The sequence below is a fragment of the Cydia splendana genome, chromosome 26 (assembly GCF_910591565.1).
Source record: "Cydia splendana chromosome 26, ilCydSple1.2, whole genome shotgun sequence".
NCBI classification, from domain to species: Eukaryota; Metazoa; Arthropoda; class Insecta; order Lepidoptera; family Tortricidae; genus Cydia; species Cydia splendana.
The window spans coordinates 8,705,640-8,727,939 of NC_085985.1; the positions used below are offsets into that span (position 1 = coordinate 8,705,640).

The window sequence follows — 22,300 nt, forward strand, 5'->3', positions numbered from 1 at the left end:
TGAATGATAAAAGGACCATGGGCAACTTTGTATGGAGCCTGGACCCAACGCCAACAGAAATGAGAGTAAGGTAATTAGATAGGTATTTCTATGTACTTCATTTTGTTCTATGGGCACGAAGCGGAATTCCATTGCAGAACTGAGATATTGGTAGTTTAGCCAAAATGTCGTCACCCTTATTACCTAGGCAATAGAGACTGAGTAAGTAAATTAATTGCTGCAGGGTAGATGTTCGCGCACCATCGTGCGAGCACACCGAATAATTTACCGCGCTCGCCCGGCGGTGGACTCTATTGCCTAGGTAATAAGGGTGACGACATTTTGACTAAAATACCAATTACTCAGTTCTACAATGGAATTCCGCTTGGTGCCCGTAGAACGAAATAAAGTACAGAGAAATACCTATCTAATGACCTAACTCTCAACTCTGTTGGTTTTGGGGCAATTTTGACGCATAGTCCTTTGTGTGTATCACTTTAACCTAGGGGTTCCCAATCTTTTTCAGTCCATGGCGCATTTGCAACTTGCACTTGTGCCTTTGTGAATCAACCTGTACATATCTTACTATCGCTATAGCTTATAGCCCTTTTATCTTGAGTATGAGACTCAAGATCGTGACAAATGGAGGATTCTTCTGCGAGTCCTATGTCCCTAACGAGGTATAACAGGAATGCATCATCATCATCATGAGACTAGAGTAAAAATAAATCATTTAACATATAATCCAATTGTTTATTCTCATAGTCATATAATCGGCTGCTAAAAGCGGCCTCTATCTCTGGACCATCCTGTATATTTAGAAATTTCTATTAATTTTTTTAGTTTTAAACCTGTGTCGAAAGATGGCTGTAAATTTACTGTGACTACAAAATTTACTATGGCAATAACCCTCTATACACTCTTTGGTATAAGTTAATGTATAAAATTTGAATTGTCGCTGGTTGTTCTTTCAATTTCTATGCGGGCTTGTTCTATCAGTAAAATATTCTTTTAGCTTTTCAGCCATAGTAATGACGTCATACTGCACTTACAACCCCTTGGACTTCGCTACTTTTAGGTTTGATATTTTTTTAATGAAAAGTGGATTTTCAAGTGAAATAAAAAACACGTATACCTACTTTAGAATTTAATTTTCAATGAAATGTCAATAAATTGTAAAAAAAATATCAGTTTTAAGTTAACAATGTACCTAACCTAATAGGTGAAGACTACTAAGACTATGAATAGCTTCAAGATAATATTTGCATGCTTAACCAGCAAATTATGTTTCTGTACGGTAATATCTTTCCAATAACACCTTGTTATACCATATTTTATGCGAATAAAGAATTTTCATTTTCATTGTGCAGATAGTAAACTCAATACCCCGCACCCTGCAAGATGCTGCGGCGCTCCAGCTGGAGGGAGCCCTGCTGCAGCAGAAACTCCTGTCGCTCGAGGAGAAGGTGGAAGGCGTGGAGGAGCAGACGGGGCACTCTATACTGAGTCTGCAGCGGATCGACCAGCTGAAGAGTCGGTTAGAGGTACGCGCTCTCACTATGACACCTATACAACCTACTAGAGATGCACCGGATATTCGGTTACTATCCGGTATCCGGCCATTATATTAATATCCGGCCGGATACCGGATTGTGACCTACTATCCGGCCGGATACCGGATGACGCCAAATATGTAACAATTATGAATCATATACGATTATTGACATTCTTTTGCTTACATAAGTAATAATTACTGATTAAAAAAAAAAGGATTTTTCAATAGGGGATATTACTGCTATGTTCTGCCGCCAGAGTGCAGCACTACCGACTCAGTAAATTCATACATAGACTAACTTATACATACTGTGCCTTAAACTGTTTTTTGACAAGTTTTCATACAATAAAATATGAAATTTAGTTATCTGCCTCTTTATCGCTCGAATATGCAAGAGTGATAGAGAGATTAGATAACGAAATTTCGATTTTCTTGTTTCGCGGAAGCCATGTGTCAATGTGGTTTGTTTACTGTATGTGCCACAAAGGTGCCACCTACGCAGAGCTTTGCCTAATATTCCCTATTAAAAGACTCGTCAAGCTCGCGTTGTCTTTTTCTAATGCTAAAAAAAACTTATGTTTTGCCTCTCGTTTTATTCAGAACGCAGCTTCGGCGCTCCGCGAGGCAGACAAATGGGCAGCCCTGGCGACCGCTTTAGAAGATGTGCTTGAATCCGGTGTGCCCAATAAACCAGAGGAGTTGGAGGCCCTGGCTGGACAGGTCACAGCCCTGACACACAGTCTTGAGGTAAGTAAATATCTACTCGTACCACGTATCACAGGCTGGCACAGAATAAATAATAGTACTACCGTACAGAAAGGAAACTTCCTATAAACCAGAGCAGTTGGAGGTCCTGCCTGGACAGGTCACAGCCCTGACACACAGTCTTGAGGTAAGTAATTATAATTATTTATTTCTTAATATTTCTTAAGTAAGAGCTATAGGCAGTCAAATCAGAGCTGGCGACCGCTTTAGATGTGCTTGAATCAGGGGTACCCAATAAACCAGAGGAGTTGGATGCCCTGACAGGACAGGTCACAGCCCTGACACACAGTCTTGAGGTAAGTAATTATTTATTACTTAATATTTCTTAAGTAAAAGCTATAGGCAGTCAAAGCAGAGTTGGCAACCGCTTTAGAAGATGTGCTTTAGAGATGCACAAAACGCTTCACTGAGTTGAAAACATTATAGAAAAGATATGAATCATCTTTCGCTCGCGGTGATATGTATCACTCATTTGAGTCGCTTAACTTCAAACTCGGGTAAATCCATCTGTCAGATTATGCGATTTTGGTATTAAGAAAAGGTTATAGGGTAGATATTTGCTGAGAGGGTCGAATGGATTTACCCGAGTTTGAAGTTAAGCGACACATTTCGCTCAGTGAGAGATGTCAATCAGATGACATAAGTGCGACCAAGATTTAGACGCACCAGCATCAGCTGCCTGTCTAAAACGAAATAATAATAATAATAAGATGGCGAATCACGCGATACAATCCCGTCATGTTTTCCCGACACCCCCCGAATTCTTCCGAACCGCTCCGAAACCTATTCGCAACGTCTCACTCGCTACTCACGCTCGGCCGGCTCATTCGAATCATCAGTGGGAAAGAGCGAGCAAGGAACACTGAGATAGATGAGTTACCGAGTTCAGTCAAATGATACAGTTCATTGAAATCGCTCACTCGTGACCGACACGCCTAATGTGCTTGAATCCGGTGTACCCAATAAACCAGAGGAGTTGGAGGCCCTGGCTGGACAGGTCACAGCCCTGACACATAGTCTTGAAGTAAGTAAATAGTAGATTGTATCACTGAAAAAAAAAACCAACTCTTTTCTCTAATTTTAAAAGTACAATCCCATCCAGAAGCATAGGAAGAGATCCCTCTTAGGGATAAGTTCGCCCTTGTACTATATTTCTCGCGCGCAAGTCCATACTTAAAGTTGCGCTAGATATATGGAGTCGCGCGCGAGAATGCAACTAATACTAGACCATGTACCTGTATTCCTCTCGTCCGTACAATAAAGTGTTACTTACTTACTTACATAGGTAAAACTTGGCATGTATAGTTTAGTATAGGGTAAAACGGGACCCTATTACTAAGACTTCGCTGTCCGTCCGTCCGTCCGTCCGTCTGTCACCAGGCTGTATCTCACGAACCGTGATAGCTAGACAGTTGAAATTTTCACAGATGATGTATTTCTGTTGCCGCTATAACAACAAATACTAAAAACAGAATAAAATAAAGATTTAAATGGGGCTCCCATACAACAAACGTGATTTTTGACCAAAGTTAAGCAACGTCGGGAGTGGTCAGTATTTGGATGGGTGACCGTTTTTTTTTGCTTTTTTTTGTTTTTTTTTTTTGCATTATGGTACGGAACCCTTCGTGCGCGAGTCCGACTCGCACTTGCCCGGTTTTTTTATACTACATCGGTGGCAAACAAGTAGTCAGAAAAACAATTAGCTGTAGGTATGTATGTAAAGCTCGGCTCGACAAGTAGTGGATTTATCAGTACTGCTACTTATTAACACCATACCTGCTAGCATGAGTCGTTGCGTTCTCGCGCGACGTCAAGTATGGACTCGCGCGCGAGAACCCAACTTATGCTAGACCGCCAGATGCCACGAGTGTCGCGACTGACAAATTTTTATTAATTGTAAATACAGATGTCAATCACAATGATAAAATCAACGATCCGAATCTGTATTTACAATTTATAGATTGTAATAATGACCACATCATAATAATGTACCACGTAATGTACGTACCAACGTCCCACAATAATGTTGTCGTAGTTTGTAGTGGTTCTTTCCAATAAAAATGGTCAAATTATGCACTATACTTTTTATTTAAACTATATAGAACAATACACAGTACATTTTAGGATAATTAGCGAAAAGAAAAATAAATGAGTAAATTAACGTCCGTTCGGTATGACTCGCATTCGGATCTCTCGTTGGTGGGGTCCCTGCCCCGCGCGCCCTCACCCCGAGCGCTCGGTACTTGTCGGCAACAAATGTATTAACATTTAAAAAATGTATTGCTAAAACAATTTACAACCAATATTAAAAGCAGAAGGAGTTGAAAATAGAGTTCCTGTTAATCCGGTTATAATATTAGCTGAAAATTGTTGAGCATTAGACTTTGCATTCGTCGCGACATCTATGGTCAAGTAGCGGTACTGATAAATCCACTACTTGATCCAAAACTGATGATGTTAGTATACATGACATACACTTTTATATACACTGGCGTTTAAAAGTGCATGGACATGTTTCAACCGTAATATTAAGGTATTACGGTCGACATCTGTCTATGCACTTTTGAACACCGCTGTACATTAGTTACTTAACCTAATATGTGGTTAAATATTTTGTAGGTGTTAACAGAGGCTTCAGACTATGAAAGCAAGCGTTTGCAGTTGGAGGCGCTGTATAACCGGCTCGAAGCTGCGCTGAGCGCGCCCTTCCTTACAGCACTCGACCAAGGAGACAAGGGTAAGTGTATCCACACTAGTATGTTGACAGGCATTAGACTATGAAAGCAAGCGTTTGCAGTTGGAGGCGCTGTATAACCGGCTCGAAGCTGCGCTGAGCGCGCCCTTCCTTACAGCTCTCGATCAAGGAGACAAGGGTGAGTGTGTCCACACTAGTATGTTGACAGGCATTAGACTATGAAAGCAAGCGTTTGCAGTTGGAGGCGCTGTATAACCGGCTCGAGGCTGCGCTGAGCGCGCCCTTCCTTACAGCACTCGACCAAGGAGACAAGGGTGAGTGTTTCCACACTAGTATGTTGACAGACATTAGACTATGAAAGCAAGCGTTTGCAGTTGGAGGCGCTGTATAACCGGCTCGAAGCTGCGCTGAGCGCGCCCTTCCTTACAGCTCTCGATCAAGGAGACAAGGGTGAGTGTTTCCACACTAGTATGTTGACAGGCATTAGACTATGAAAGCAAGCGTTTGCAGTTGGAGGCGCTGTATAACCGGCTCGAAGCTGCGCTGAGCGCGCCCTTCCTTACAGCACTCGACCAAGGAGACAAGGGTGAGTGTGTCCACACTAGTATGTTGACAGGCATTAGACTATGAAAGCAAGCGTTTGCAGTTGGAGGCGCTGTATAACCGGCTCGAAGCTGCGCTGAGCGCGCCCTTCCTTACATCACTCGATCAAGGAGACAAGGGTGAGTGTGTCCACACTAGTATGTTGACAGGCATTAGACTATGAAAGCAAGCGTTTGCAGTTGGAGGCGCTGTATAACCGGCTCGAAGCTGCGCTGAGCGCGCCCTTCCTTACATCACTCGATCAAGGAGACAAGGGTGAGTGTTTCCACACTAGTATGTTGACAGGCATTAGACTATGAAAGCAAGCGTTTGCAGTTGGAGGCGCTGTATAACCGGCTCGAAGCTGCGCTGAGCGCGCCCTTCCTTACATCACTCGATCAAGGAGACAAGGGTGAGTGTTTCCACACTAGTATGTTGACAGGCATTAGACTATGAAAGCAAGCGTTTGCAGTTGGAGGCGCTGTATAACCGGCTCGAAGCTGCGCTGAGCGCGCCCTTCCTTACATCACTCGATCAAGGAGACAAGGGTGAGTGTGTCCACACTAGTATGTTGACAGGCATTAGACTATGAAAGCAGGCGTTTGCACTCGACTCGACTCACGAGTTAACAATAATCACACTGTCACACTTTACTCTGTCAAAGTCTATAGTAATCTTGATTGAATAAGTGAATGTATAAGGATTTTCGTAAAGGGCCTTAAAAGTGATTATATGAAGTGACCTCACGTTTTCTCTAATTATAATCATATTAACTGTATTTATAATATAATTTCTGTTTTTTTTTTTCAGAACGCACGGCATGCTACGTGTCTCTATTCCGCGGCATGAATCGCGCGTCGTCCGCCGCGCGATGTTGGCGACGTTCTGTCTGCGCGTCTCTGGCGACGCAGTGGCGCCGCTCGGCGGGACAGCCGTCGCCAAGAGTCGCTGCGCTCGCGGGGAAGGGGGAGGCACACACGCATGTAAGATACTATCTCTGTCTGCGCGTCTCTGGCGACGCAATGGTGCCGGTCGGCGGGACAGCCGTCGCCAAGAGTCGCTGCGCTCGCGGGGAAGGGAGAGGCACACACGCATGTAAGATACTATCTCTGTCTGCGCGTCTCTGGCGACGCAATGGCGCCGGTCGGCGGGACAGCCGTCGCCAAGAGTCGCTGCGCTCGCGGGGAAGGGGGAGGCACACACGCATGTAAGATACTATCTCTGTCTGCACGTCTCTGGCGACGCAATGGTGCCGGTCGGCGGGACAGCCGTCGCCAAGAGTCGCTGCGCTCGCGGGGAAGGGAGAGGCACACACGCATGTAAGATACTATCTCTGTCTGCGCGTCTCTGGCGACGCAGTGGCGCCGGTCGGCGGGACAGCGGTCGCCAAGAGTCGCTGCGCTCGCGGGGAAGGGGGAGGCACACACGCATGTAAGATACTATCTCTGTCTGCGCGTCTCTGGCGACGCAGTGGCGCCGGTCGGCGGGACAGCCGTCGACAAGAGTCGCTGCGCTCGCCGGGAAGGAGGAGGCACACACGCATGTAAGATACTATCTCTGTCTGCGCGTCTCTGGCGACGCAGTGGCGCCGCTCGGCGGGACAGCCGTCGCCAAGAGTCGCTGCGCTCGCGGGGAAGGGGGAGGCACACACGCATGTAAGATACTATCTCTGTCTGCGCGTCTCTGGCGACGCAATGGTGCCGGTCGGCGGGACAGCCGTCGCCAAGAGTCGCTGCGCTTGAGGGGAAGGGAGAGGCACACACGTATGTAAGATACTATCTCTGTCTGCGCGTCTCTGGCGACGCAATGGCGCCGGTCGGCGGGACAGCCGTCGCCAAGAGTCGCTGCGCTCGCGGGGAAGGGAGAGGCACAAACGCATGTAAGATACTATCTCTGTCTGCGCGTCTCTGGCGACGCAATGGCGCCGGTCGGCGGGACAGCCGTCGCCAAGAGTCGCTGCGCTCGCGGGGAAGGGGGAGGCACACACGCATGTAAGATACTATCTCTGTCTGCGCGTCACTGGCGACGCAGTGGCGCCGGTCGGCGGGACAGCCGTCGCCAAGAGTCGCTGCGCTCGCGGGGAAGGGAGAGGCACACACGCATGTAAGATACTATCTCTGTCTGCGCGTCTCTGGCGACGCAATGGTGCCGGTCGGCGGGACAGCCGTCGCCAAGAGTCGCTGCGCTTGAGGGGAAGGGAGAGGCACACACGTATGTAAGATACTATCTCTGTCTGCGCGTCTCTGGCGACGCAATGGCGCCGGTCGGCGGGACAGCCGTCGCCAAGAGTCGCTGCGCTCGCGGGGAAGGGAGAGGCACAAACGCATGTAAGATACTATCTCTGTCTGCGCGTCTCTGGCGACGCAATGGCGCCGGTCGGCGGGACAGCCGTCGCCAAGAGTCGCTGCGCTCGCGGGGAAGGGGGAGGCACACACGCATGTAAGATACTATCTCTGTCTGCGCGTCACTGGCGACGCAGTGGCGCCGGTCGGCGGGACAGCCGTCGCCAAGAGTCGCTGCGCTCGCGGGGAAGGGGGAGGCACACACGCATGTAAGATACTATCTCTGTCTGCGCGTCACTGGCGACGCAGTGGCGCCGGTCGGCGGGACAGCCGTCGCCAAGAGTCGCTGCGCTCGCGGGGGAGGGGGAGGCAGACACGCATGTAAGATACTATCTCTGTCTGCGCGTCACTGGCGACGCAATGGCGCCGGTCGGCGGGACAGCCGTCGCCAAGAGTCGCTGCGCTCGCGGGGAAGGGGGAGGCACACACGCATGTAAGATAATATCTCTGTCTGCGCGTCTCTAGCGACGCAATGGCGCCGGTCAGCGGGACAGCCGTCGCCAAGAGCAGCTGCGCTCGCGGGGCAGGAGGAGGCACACACGCATGTAAGATACTATCTCTGTCTGCGCGTCACTGGCGACGCAATGGCGCCGGTCGGCGGGACAGCCGTCGCCAAGAGTCGCTGCGCTCGCGGGGAAGGGGGAGGCACACACGCATGTAAGATAATATCTCTGTCTGCGCGTCTCTAGCGACGCAATGGCGCCGGTCAGCGGGACAGCCGTCGCCAAGAGCAGCTGCGCTCGCGGGGAAGGGGGAGGCACACACGCATGTAAGATACTATCTGTCTGCGTGTCTCTGGCGACACACAGACAGCCGTCACGCATATTCAATATACACACTGTACGTAGAGTGGGACAGATTGCTCGAGACATTTGAGTATAACATAATGTTAATATTTGAACCACCTTTTACAAAAACCGTTGTGACTACATCCCTTTTTAGTAGAGCGAGTGAGCGAAGCGAAGTTCTTACATTCAACTTGGAACACACGGCTGGCTAGAGGCACGTCCCGGTCCCGGCATTTCGATGTTTTTAAGCTATCACAGGATAATTTGATGGACAATAACTTAAGTAAATTTGTTCCAAATTAAATGAAATTGGCTAAACGTGTAGTTGAGGGCATTATATTTTAGTCATTAAATTATGAGCAGGCTCGATCAAGGGGTTATTGAGCTAGAAGAGCCTCTAGAAGACCAAAAAGCTATTTTTGAAGGGTCATGCTATACTGGTCATCTTACTTGCAAGAAAGTATGGTCGAGTTTGATATCAAATGAAAGTGCTCGGTTTACACATTTATAATATTGTTTCTTAATTTATGATATAAAAATAATGGACAAGAAAAAAAACCATAATATATACCTATATTATGGTTTTTTTGACAAGAAACGAGTTGACATTTGACAAGAAAGACGGCTTACCACATATACAGTTTATTTTAATATCTATGGTGACTTAAATCTATCAGTTAAGGGCTCCACAGACCTATAATTCGCAACTATTCCATTCTCTCAGAACTGTATGTACCTAATGTACAGTCGCCATCAGATATATAGGAGCGGCCAAGGTGTTCACAATATCTGAACACGCGCTCTAACGCCCTGACAATAGAGGCGTGTTCCGATATTTGTGAGCACCTTGGCCGCTCCGATATATCTGATGGCGACTGTACCTATGTATCTTTTAACACCCACAGGTGGAGTGGCTGACCAATGTGCTGAAATCGGAGACTCCGTACGCTGAGCTGGTGCGGTTATATACGGACTTACTGCACTCATTAGACCCCTCGCCTGCTAAGGTGAGTAAGCGTTTCTTTTATTTTATGCCATTTTTATATATTGAGACCTTTTTTGCCACTTTTGTGTTATTTCTACTCAGAATCACGAGCTCTTTCGATCCTGATGGGATGAAAAAATTTCCCAGAGCTCTTTTACTATTGTGTTACCATTTCCCCATATACTTTGTATGGCGGTAACAAAAAGGGAAGTTTGAAAAATGTATGGAAATTTTAAGACACTTTTTTTCTCCTATAAGGATTTAGAGGGCTCGCGATCCTGACTAGAAATAGCACAAAAGTGGCAAAAAAGTCACAATATATAAAAATGGCAAAAAATAAAAGAACGCTCTAAAATGAAAATTTTGCCAAAAACTTATTTGACACATTTATGACGACCGGTCTGGCCTATAGTTCGTTTTTTTTAGCATTAGAAAGAACTTGAAAGAAGTTAAGCAATCTTGACATGTCTTTTAATTGAAAAACGCTTTTTAAAAATCATTAACTATTACTTATGAAAGCAGAAGAATATAAATGAACGTATTTGATTCATAATTGTTACATATTTGTCGTAACTTATTTTTAAAATGTGTTTTTAAATTAAAAGACACATCAAGATTGTTTACCTTATTTCTAATGCTAAAAAAAACGAACTATAGTGGGTAGTGATCCTGCCTGTGAAGCCGATGGTCCTGGGTTCGAATCCCAGTAAGGGCATTTATTTGTGTGATGACACAGATATTTGTTCCTGAGTCATGGTTGTTTTCTATGTATTTATATATTATATATATCGTTGTCAGAGTACCCACAACACAAGCCTTCTTGATCTTACTGTGGGACTTAGTCAATTTGTATAAGAATGTCTTATAATATTTATTTATTGATTTATGTCAAGGTGGTGTCAGCGAGCCTCAAACTGTGCTCGGACCCCGAAGAGGGCATACTCCTCCTGACCGAGCTGAGGCGAGATATCGACGAGTTCCTCGTCTCCATTAGAGCTGTCATCGACGGACCCGCTAAAAATAAAGGTAAACTTCAGTTTATTGTAATCAGTATGCAAAAAAATTATTCTCGGCCTGTGGAGATTGTATTAAAAATTTCATAATTAGACTGTATTAAAAATTTAAGAATTTATTATTTTACACCGTGCAGGAAATAAAGCACCAGAAGATTAATGGAGAAACGCAGACAGCAGTTGTTTTTAGACACAATTTCCGTTTTAAAACCCGTATAAGACTATAAAGAGTAGGTAATTTAATTGTGACATCACATGCTAGTGTTTCATATAAATTACATAGTAGCAAAATCGTTTTGACAGTTCGAAAAAAGAAACTGATTTGACTAGCAGTCAAATACCCTATTAATTATGTTTTTTCTACAGAAGTGGTACCAACATCCACACTACAAGAGTTAGGCGTCGCCGCCTACGCTCCACTCAAAGCCCTGTTGCCTAAATACACCGATTTGCAGCGACAAGTGTTCTTAGCGTACCTAGAAGGCCCGCAATTGAGACAGGTATGTTTCTACAAATATGGTACCATCGAGATAGGATTCTATAAACGTGGTACTGCTGAGGAGATCAGTTCAAAGATGGGCTGTCTAAAAGGTAATACTAAATATGAACGTGGTACCACTGTGGAAGAGCTCAGTTCAATCAAAGGTTGTCAAAGGCCTGATGCCTAAATACACCGATTTGCAGCGACAAGTGTTCTTAACGTACCTAGAGGGCCCGGAAATGAGACAGGTATGTTTCTACAAATATGGTACCATCGAGATAGGAATCTATAAACGAGGCACTACTGAGGAGCTCAGTTCAAAGATGGGCTCTCTAAAAGGTAATACTATATATGAACGTGGTACCACTGTGGAAGAGCTCAGTTCAAAGGCCAGTTGCCTAAATACACCGATTTGCAGCGACAAGTGTTCTTAGCGTACCTAGAAGATCTTCAATTGAGACAGGTATGTTTCTACAAATATGGTACCATCGAGATAGGATTCTATAAACGTGGTACTGCTGAGATCAGTTCAAAGATGGGCTCTCTGAAAGGTAAAACTATATATGAACGTGGTACCACTGTGGAGGAGCTCAGCTCAAAGGCTTGCTACCTAAATACACCGATTTGCAGCTACAAGTGTCCTGAAGCTACCTAGAAGGTCCTCAATTGACACAGGTATGTTTCTACCATAGAGAAATATAAGTAGGAAAGAGTGCTAACTCCATACATCAGTTTTCTTATGTAGTCAGTTTTGAATACTTTTGATGCTACCTACTATATGACGCTGACTGTAATTTTTTTGGCAGGACGACATCTTAGAACAATCACGTGCAATATTAACCGTATCCGAGAGGTGTGAAGGCTGGCTCGACGCGGCGTACGGGAAAGCTAAGAAGATCGCAGGCGACGCCGCGTGGCCACACTATGCTCCCACTGTTGAGGTAATCTTCTATCTATATATCGTCAGGTGACAAGCAAACCTCACTAATTACTAAAAAAATATTATTATCCGATTTACATACGCTTGCTAAATCTCAGTGAAAATTTCATGAAAACTGGGTCATATTTAGCTTCCATGATTTGACCCACACTAACTAATATACATACCAAAGATAAAAACGTGACTCGGAAAATCAAGATTTAATTATGCTCGAATAGATGGCGCCACACCTTTGGCCTATACTCGGGTAGATGGCGTTTGCGACACCGTTTCATATTTAACAATTTTAACACATACCTCTCAGTAAAAGAACACGGGTCAAAGTCATATCATATGGCGTTCTAGAATAATTCAAAGCGTTCTATTTTATTTGGAAAAAGCTGTTCGTAGAAAATATTTACTCGTAACACCAGGAATACCTAAGATGTACTAATAGGCTAGATGACAAATTTTTATTTATGGTATCATTCGATCAGGTTTGTTTTTAGGATCAAATGTCTATATGGGACCCATTACATTAAAGCAATACAAAAGTCAGAAATGATAGTCAAAGTCCGACTCGTACTTCACTCGCGAAACGCTCCTAACAAAACGATAAGTGAACGTGACGTCAAGGTCACTGACAGTCCACTTTGAAGTATGGACGAAACAAGAAAATTGCGTTTTTGTCGGTAAAATATTGCGTTTATGTATATAGTTGCTGTACAATCTTTTTTTGGATAAAATGTAAGACGAATCGAATGGTATCCTTACTTATTTCCTTTTTGGAAGTTCAAAAAAAAACTTACATTTTGAAACTTTTAGATCCTATATTTTTGTATTATTTCCATATATTATTTTAATATCCACATTATTGTCATAAATTGCTCATTTGCTATCTATTTTACAAAATTTTGTTATAAAATTCAACATGTGTCATCATCCCTATTTCCCACTGTTTATATAATATATTCTTCCACACAGGCATTCTTCACCGCCCTATGCGGCCTAATATCATCCCACAGCCGGCGCATAGAACAGGAGTTCCACACGAGCAGGGGCGGAGTCCTGAGCGCCGCGTGCCCGGCCGCCGTCACCCTGGAGCGGGCCGCCGCTCAAGCCCTGGAGGCTGCCGGGAAACCACAAACATATGACTCAGGTAGATACTTAGCGCATGCTATCATACTACGCGGCCTAATATCGTCCCACAGCCGGCGCATAGAGCAGGAGTTCCACACGAGCAGGGGCGGAGTCCTGAGCGCCGCGTGCCCGGCCGCCGTCACCCTGGAGCGGGCCGCCGCTCAAGCCCTGGAGGCTGCCGGGAAACCACAAACATATGACTCAGGTAGATACTTAGCGCATGCTATCATACTACGCGGCCTAATATCGTCCCACAGCCGGCGCATAGAGCAGGAGTTCCACACGAGCAGGGGCGGAGTCCTGAGCGCCGCGTGCCCGGCCGCCGTCACCCTGGAGCGGGCCGCCGCTCAAGCCCTGGAGGCTGCCGGGAAACCACAAACATATGACTCAGGTAGATACTTAGCGCATGCTATCATACTACGCGGCCTAATATCGTCCCACAGCCGGCGCATAGAGCAGGAGTTCCACACGAGCAGGGGCGGAGTCCTGAGCGCCGCGTGCCCGGCCGCCGTCACCCTGGAGCGGGCCGCCGCTCAAGCCCTGGAGGCTGCCGGGAAACCACAAACATATGACTCAGGTAGATACTTAGCGCATGCTATCATACTACGCGGCCTAATATCGTCCCACAGCCGGCGCATAGAGCAGGAGTTCCACACGAGCAGGGGCGGAGTCCTGAGCGCCGCGTGCCCGGCCGCCGTCACCCTAGAGCAGGCCGCCGCTCAAGCCCTGGAGGCTGCCGGGAAACCACAAACATATGACTCAGGTAGATACTTAGCGCATGCTATCATACTACGCGGCCTAATATCGTCCCACAGCCGGCGCATAGAGCAGGAGTTCCACACGAGCAGGGGCGGAGTCCTGAGCGCCGCGTGCCCGGCCGCCGTCACCCTGGAGCGGGCCGCCGCTCAAGCCCTGGAGGCTGCCGGGAAACCACAAACATATGACTCAGGTAGATACTTAGCGCATGCTATCATACTACGCGGCCTAATATCGTCCCACAGCCGGCGCATAGAACAGGAGTTCCACACGAGCAGGGGCGGAGTCCTGAGCGCCGCGTGCCCGGCCGCCGTCACCCTAGAGCAGGCCGCCGCTCAAGCCCTGGAGGCTGCCGGGAAACCACAAACATATGACTCAGGTAGATACTTAGCGCATGCTATCATACTACGCGGCCTAATATCGTCCCACAGCCGGCGCATAGAGCAGGAGTTCCACACGAGCAGGGGCGGAGTCCTGAGCGCCGCGTGCCCGGCCGCCGTCACCCTGGAGCGAGCCGCCGCTCAAGCCCTGGAGGCTGCCGGGAAACCACAAACATATGACTCAGGTAGATACTTAGCGCATGCTATCATACTACGCGGCCTAATATCGTCCCACAGCCGGCGCATAGAACAGGAGTTCCACACGAGCAGGGGCGGAGTCCTGAGCGCCGCGTGCCCGGCCGCCGTCACCCTGGAGCGGGCCGCCGCTCAAGCCCTGGAGGCTGTCGGGAAACCACAAACATTTGATTTAGTGAACGTCGTTTTTGATTTCTGAATTCTGCGTCTTACTGTCTTGGAGACCGTGGTGAAACAGGAAAGGGACTCACCTTTATGTGTCACTTTCAGCCCGCTACGCAATGAGCCACTTTCAGAGCATGAGAAATTTAACCCTCGTGCCTTGAAACCCTCGCAACGCTCGAGATTCCATTTTTCGAAGCACTCGCTACGCTCGTGGTTCAATTTTGGAATCTTTCGCTTGCTCGGGTATCAATATTGGCACGAGCGGTTAAACAACAACTTTGCCCCCTTGTAAAACAAATAACTATTTTTAGTTTATAATAATGCATATATATGTTAGTCTGTAAGGTACATATTTGTAATACGGGCCTCGTTGCCTGATTTAAAATGTTAAATAAATACACATTTTTGTCGACAGAGCAACCGACACACGCGCTGACCGACCTACCGGCCTTGCTCCTGGACGCCGACGTCCGCTGTAACCTGGCCGCGAGGAGGGCGGAGCCCCCGGGCGCCTTGTCCGCGCTGCGGCGCGCCGCCGCGCGGCTGCGCGCGCTGGCCCGCGACATCGTGCGCGGCCCCGTCGACGCGCAACTCGGTACGACTCTCATAATGCCCTCTCACTCCGTCGTCCCCTCGACGCTGTTATCCGCTTGAAGCTGGCGTCCATGATAGCGGAGCCCCGGGGCTCTGTCGCCGCGCAGCGACTGCGGACGCTTGCGAGAGCCATCTTATCAGACTAAACCATAGAATAAAGAAGTAACGAAGAAAAGTAACTCAGTACATTGCTACACGGCTCACGTAAATCGCGTTATCTTCGCCGGTACCTCGAATGTCTTCGCGTTATTTTTAGATGGCGTTGTTATCAATAAATAATAGTGACATCTAGTGAGGTAGCAATGAATTACACCGTCAAGTAACCATATCTAAGAATTGATTTAATATTTTGACGCCTGCGCCACTTCAGTTTTGGTCGAGAGGTTTGAGTATTTGACTTGCAATTCTGAGTACTCGGGTTCGAGTCCCAGCTCCGGTGGCACTTTTTTTATTTTTGTTGAATGCAGTAAGGTTCATTATTGAGTGGGAAATTAAAACACGTCCTGTTGCTATGATTTTTGTAATGCGACTAAATAAGAAATGCATGTATAATGCTGTCACTAGGTATGATGATAGGTATTTGTGTGCGCGTTAACATACCGCCGGCCAAAGGACTACTAAGTCCTTTAAAAAAAACAATTATACATTTTAAGAAATTAAAAGCATGCAAAATAGATTGATAGGTACATTAATCATTAATCTCTATTGGTAATAAGCATAGTTTTGTAACAGGTCTTTTCACCACACTATCACCACTTTTAACACTATACACTCGCGTAATATGATCTGGACCTGGATGTTTAGCGACTATTCGGCCGAGAGCCCATTTTCCAGGTGGAAGATTGTCGGCTTTAATGAGAACAATCTGTCCCTCTTTAAACTCTTCTACTCTTTTCAACCACTTTGGTCGCTGTTGCAAACGTGACAGGTACTCTTGCTGCCATCTACACCAAAGATCTCTAACCAATTTCTGTGTATGCTGCCATCGTGATAGTGAGCTCATTCTAACATCTTTCAAGTCGGGCGATGGGACGTTTATGGGTGCTTCGCCGATCAGAAAGTGCCCGGGTGTAAGGGGTTCTATGCTGTCTGTATCGTCGTTATCAATTGGACATAACGGCCTTGAATTTAAGCATGCCTCAATTTCGCAAAGTATCGTGTTAAATTCTTCGAAGGTAAGGTGAGAGGTGATGATTCTTTTTATGTGATGTTTCAGGGATTTTACACCAGCCTCCCACAAACCACCAAAATTCGGACTATAGGCGGGGATGAAATGCCATTGCGTACCATCTCTAGCCAAGGAATCGGAAATTTCACCAGCGAAATCTAGTTGTGCCTCTTTCCATGCATTAATCAATTCCTTATTGGCGCCAACAAAGTTTCTTCCTTGGTCGCTCCACAAATGGTTGCATTTCCCTCTCCTGGCCACAAATCTCTTGAAGGCAGCTATAAAAGCTTCAGAAGTCAGGTCACTGACTAGTTCTAGATGTATGCATTTGACTGATAAGCATATAAATATAGCTACATACGTCTTAGTGGTCTTTGCTCCTCTACCCTTAGACATTAGGGTAGTGAAAGGTCCTGCAAAGTCGACGCCACTATGTAAAAACGGTCTAGCAGGCGTAACTCGTTCTCTTGGCAGGTCTCCCATCAGCTGTGGTTTAGGAGCAGCGTTTTGTCTGACGCATACAAGGCATTTATTGACGTGAGCCCTTACCATGTTCTTTGCCTTTATAATCCAAAATTTGGAACGTAAATAACTCATCGTGAGTGTTATTCCACCGTGCAAGGTCTTCAAGTGTGCGTCAGCTATTATGAGAGGAATTAAGTTATTTCTGTTACCCAATATTAAGGGATGCTTTTCTTCGTTGTTTATGTTTGCAAGTCTAAGCCTTCCTCCCACTCTCAGTAGACCTTCTTCCAAATAGGGATTTAAAGATTTTATAGAGCTCCGTTTGTGTACTTGTTTGTTTGTCATTATTCTGTCTATTTCTTCTCCAAACTCTTCTTTTTGTACAAGTCTTACACATATTTGCAGTGTGCGTTCCAAGTCGTGAGTAGTTAGATTTAAATTGTCTATTTTCAGTTTTTTCATGTTCAGAAATTTGCGGCAATATGTGATTGTTTTTATTAATTCTTGTAAATTATCAAATTCTTTAAATTGGTCTGTCAAATTACTCTCCTTCTCGCTTCCATGCACGTTTAAATTTGTCTGTATCACATTCTTGCTTTCTATGTCAGTGGAAATGACATTTGGTCTTCTGTATTCTATTTCTTTTCTAGATAGCCATTCTGGCCCTTCCCACCATAGCTTAGAAGCCTTCAAGTCGGACAAGTACATTCCTCTGGAAGCGATGTCGGCGGGGTTATCCTCTGAAGTGACATGATGCCATTGGTTTTGACTAACATTGTTTGTTATTTCCACAACTCTGTTTGCCACAAACGTTTTCCATCTTTGTGGTTCGCCGAAAATCCATGAAATTACAATGGAAGAATCTGTCCATGCGAATATTTGTGAAGCTGGTATTCTCATAGCACGGCTGACTTGTCTTAACAATTTTGCCAACACGACAGCTCCACACAGTTCCAATCTGGGTAATGAGACAGTCTTCACGGGAGAGACTCTTGTTCTCGAAGCAATCAACCTTGTTTTAACTGTACCATCCGCCCTTTCTACTCTAATGTAAACGGCTGCCCCGTATGCGGAGATAGAGGCATCACTGAACCCGTGTATCTGAATATTTGCTCCTTCAGTGCTCAAAGTGTCAAGCCATCTATCAATACGGATCTCATTGACATGTCTCAAGTCTGCTCTTAATTGAAGCCATTCATCTTTTAAGGGTTGACTAAGTTCCTCGTCCCAATTCACCTTTGCTAGCCACAACTTCTGTATCAGTATTTTAGCCATCAGGACACATGGTGAGATCCAGCCCAGAGGGTCAAACAGTTTCTGGATATCAGACAAAATTGTTCGTTTGCTGATGTGATTGTTTACTTCTGGAAGGTTGAGGTTGTACTCGAATTGGTCTGTTCCCATGTTCCATTGGACACCAAGTGCCTTAATCGTGCCGTCCATATTCAAATCAAGATGCGCGTTAGCTGATCTATCTTCGGGCTTCAAACTTCGCATAAATTCAACACTATTGGATGACCATTTTTTTAGCTGAAATCCACCCTTTCGCATAACTTCTTGCAATTGGTTGCTGGCTTCTATGGCTTGTTCGGTGGTGTCACATCCCGACATCAGGTCGTCGACGTAGAAGTCTTCTGTGATCATCTTTGCTGCAACAGGAAACTTGTCTCCTTCATCTATAGCCAGCTGTCGCAAAGTTTTAACTGCCAGATATGGAGCTGAAGCTGTTCCAAAAGTTACTGTAAGGAGACGGTAATCTTCTATTTCCTTGTCGCTGCTACTTCTCCATAAAATTCTCTGATAGTCGGAATCTTCTTTGGTTGTCAGCACCATCCGATACATCTTGTGAATGTCTGAGACGAAGCATATAGCGTGCATTCGCCATCTCATTATCAAACTTCGCAAATCTTCTTGTAACACTGGCCCAACCAGAAGGTCGTCGTTTAATGAGAAACCATTGGTACCCTTACACGACGCGTCATACACGACGCGCGTTTTTGTAGTTTCCTTCTCTTCTCGAATAATTGCATGGTGGGCTAAGTATACACTCTTCTTTGTATGTATTTCTTCGGTTGGTACCTTTTCCATGTGCTTCTGTTCGATGTAATCGTCAATCACCTTTACATATTCTTCTTTGAGCTTTGGCATTTTTAGAAATCTTCTCTCTAGTTGTATTAATCTGTTCTGTGCTATTTCTCGTGTATTTCCTTCACATGCTCGTGGTACTTCTGTTTTTAAAGGTAATTTGACGATGTATCTTCCTTCTTCATTTCTTTTGTAGGTACTTTCGTAAATTCTTTCACATGTTTGTTCTTCTTCAGTTAATGTTCTCTTTGTATCTGGTTCTACCTCCCATATAGTCTTCAATAAATCATCAACATCGACTTGATGATGCATCGTCTTCTTCTTCCTCGCGTTATCCCGGCATTTTTGCCACGGCTCATGGGAGCCTGGGGTCCGCTTGACAACTAATCCCATGATTTGACGTAGGCACTAGTTTTTACGAAAGCGACTGCCATCTGACCTTCCAACCCAGAGGGTAAACTAGGCCTTATTTGGGATTAGTCCGGTTTCCTCACGATGTTTTCCTTCACCGAAAAGCGACTGGTAAATATCAAATGATATTTCGTACATAAGTTCCGAAAAACTCATTGGTACGAGCCGGGGTTTGAACCCGCGACCTCCAGTTTGCAAGTCCACGCTCTTACCGCTAGGCCACCAGCGCTTGATGATGCATCGTAATGAAAGATTTTTCTTGTATACTTGTATCCGTCTCTCCATTATCTCCAAACAAGATCCAGCCAAAGTATGTTTTCTGAGCACATGGTGTACCCGGTGGACCCTTAATTATTGGTGTATTTTCTTGGATAATCTGTGCATATACTTTCACTCCAAGGAGAAGATCTACTGGACCTGGTGTATTATAACTTGGGTCAGCCAGGTGTAGATTTTGTATGTGAGACCAGTTGCTTGTATTCATAGTTTTCATGGGCATTTGAGTGGTCAATTGCTTAGAAATCACATAGGCTCGAAGCTGTATGGAATACGACGTTTGATATTGCGACGAAACCTGTAATTGAACCACTTGATTTGCGTTCGCCTTTATAGGCCCCAATCCAGTTATGCTTGCTCTTGTTGTCTCTCTTTTAAGTTTAAGTAATTGGGCCGCTTTCTCACTGATGAAAGATGCCTGTGAGCATGGGTCAATGAGAGCTCTCAGTGCAATGGTGTGACCTTGCTCGCTCTTAACGTTTACGATTGCAGTTGCTAATAAGCCATCACTATGTCTAGCTGTGTGATGAGATGCAATTGCCACGGTAGCTTGAATTTCTGGTTCAGTCTCGTTGACCTTGGAGAGCGTCGGTTGAGTCTTGCTATCTTGTTCTGCTGTTTCCGGGCTCTTGGAGACATGGACGAGTGAATGATGGCGCTTGCGACATATACGACATGACATGGGCAATCGACACTTGAAAACCGCATGCCCTGGCGCTAGACAATTATAACACAGCCTATTGTTTTTTGTATATTCACATCTCTCAGTGGGTAGCATCTTTGTAAAGTCTTTGCAATGAGCGAGTGTGTGATTACCTTTACACATGACACAACTCTTCTCTGTGTGTGATTCTGTAGCGTGGAACGTGCGTTCTTTGTTTACTGTTCTTTCGCGCGGAGTTGATGAAGCAGCGGTGATGAGCTCGAGCGTTCGGAATTTAGCTTCCAGAAATTTGACGAAGTCTGTCCACTTAGGTAATTCCTCAGAATCGTCCTTGTGAGCGTACTCCTCCCAATCCTTATGTGACTCCGGGTCCAATTTCTGCACTACCAGAAAAATGATTAAAGGATCCCAGGAATCGGTGGCCATGTTCAAATTTTGTAAACTATTTAAGCATTCAGTTGTAGTATCCAATAATGATTTCAGTTGAGTGGCCGACTGAGTATTTAATTTCTTTTGCATAAATAACCGCTTCAATATAGAATTCACTATTAACTTTTTGTTTCCATACCGTTTTTGAAGAATGTCCCACGCTTGTGTATAATTACTCTCGGTAATTTGAACGTGCTTTAAAATCGCCTCTGCCTCGCCGGATACACTGGTCTTCAAATAATGCAATTTTTGTACATTACTAAGCGACGCATTGTTATGCACAATAGACAAAAACAAATCTTTAAAAGTGGGCCATTGTTCATAACCACCAGTAAAACTTGGAAGTTGAATTCGAGGTAATTTTCCCACTTGGTTATCCGAGTTACTTATATTGTGGTTGATTTGTTTTGTGTTGTTGTTCAATAAGTCCTTAAGATCGCCTTCAATGTTCAGGTATAAATCTTCGTAAATAAAGTATTCTTCGTTAATAAAATATTGCGTGACAGCTCGTTGTTCGCGTGGCATAACCTTTATAAGTTCTTGATGTGTTTGTTTGAACGTCGCCCAGTACTGTTGTAAGCAATTTAATCTCGCCTCAACATAACCTCTTGTTAATCGTGCCTTAGGGCATTTCTTTAAATTCACTTGTGTTTTCTGAAGTAAACTTGCCGTATCTTGCAAAACAGTCATCAATTGATCCGCCGTAGCCATTTTTCGTAACTTCAATCTTCACTTATTCACGTAAAAACACAAGTAAACACAATGTTTTGAAGTAAATTATTTAAGTCGAAACTAAATTGCATTGAAGTCGTATCGTTTTAACTTGTTTCTATCGGCTTGTTTATCACATTCTTTTGTTCTCGCGGCCAGGTGTCCGACGGCGGGCGCTCGATGCACTTTTTCCTTATCCGGATCGTTTGGACCATATGTTGAATGCAGTAAGGTTCATTATTGAGTGGGAAATTAAAACACGTCCTGTTGCTATGATTTTTGTAATGCGACTAAATAAGAAATGCATGTATAATGCTGTCACTAGGTATGATGATAGGTATTTGTGTGCGCGTTAACAATTTTATTTTACATTATCCGAAAAATTTTAATCAAAAATGTTTTTTTTTAATGTATCATACAATTCATGAAGTAAACATTGTTACATTTGTTACATTCATAAATGTCTCTGAAGAAACCCCTACATATTAAAAATTATAAAAAAATCAAAAACATCCTATATGTAAAAAACATAATTAGTAAAAATATCTTTGTATTTAACGCCATGTATTTATTATGTGAGAGTGTTTGTTTTACAGTGTAATGTAGATACCATGGTATCTGCCACTATACATTGCATTTTGTATCTCAATGAGATACAAAAGACATACCTACAATACTCGAAAGTATGTTTTCCCGAAATGAAAGCAATAATAATCTTATGTTAATTTGTGTTCATATATCATATCAAAACAAGAAG

At 44.9% G+C, this 22,300-nt stretch overlaps 2 protein-coding genes across 2 annotated transcripts in view; one reads left to right on the top strand and one right to left on the bottom strand.

Moving 5' to 3' along the window:
- LOC134803076 (uncharacterized) overlaps positions 1 to 22,300 on the top strand; it is a 38,441-nt gene that overhangs the window by 899 nt on the left and 15,242 nt on the right. The window contains exons 4-13 of the mRNA XM_063775783.1: positions 1,350 to 1,523; positions 2,135 to 2,281; positions 4,919 to 5,036; positions 6,387 to 6,559; positions 9,612 to 9,713; positions 10,585 to 10,717; positions 11,071 to 11,204; positions 11,992 to 12,126; positions 13,089 to 14,565; positions 15,156 to 15,335. Of these exons, the coding sequence (XP_063631853.1) occupies positions 1,350 to 1,523; positions 2,135 to 2,281; positions 4,919 to 5,036; positions 6,387 to 6,559; positions 9,612 to 9,713; positions 10,585 to 10,717; positions 11,071 to 11,204; positions 11,992 to 12,126; positions 13,089 to 14,565; positions 15,156 to 15,335 (2,773 nt within the window). The remainder of the gene's footprint in view (positions 1 to 1,349; positions 1,524 to 2,134; positions 2,282 to 4,918; positions 5,037 to 6,386; positions 6,560 to 9,611; positions 9,714 to 10,584; positions 10,718 to 11,070; positions 11,205 to 11,991; positions 12,127 to 13,088; positions 14,566 to 15,155; positions 15,336 to 22,300) is intronic.
- On the bottom strand, positions 15,827 to 19,361 carry LOC134803236 (uncharacterized). The gene has a single exon (XM_063775933.1). The coding sequence runs from the start codon at positions 19,113 to 19,115 to the stop codon at positions 16,023 to 16,025; it is 3,093 nt and encodes a 1,030-aa protein (XP_063632003.1). The 5' UTR covers positions 19,116 to 19,361; the 3' UTR covers positions 15,827 to 16,022.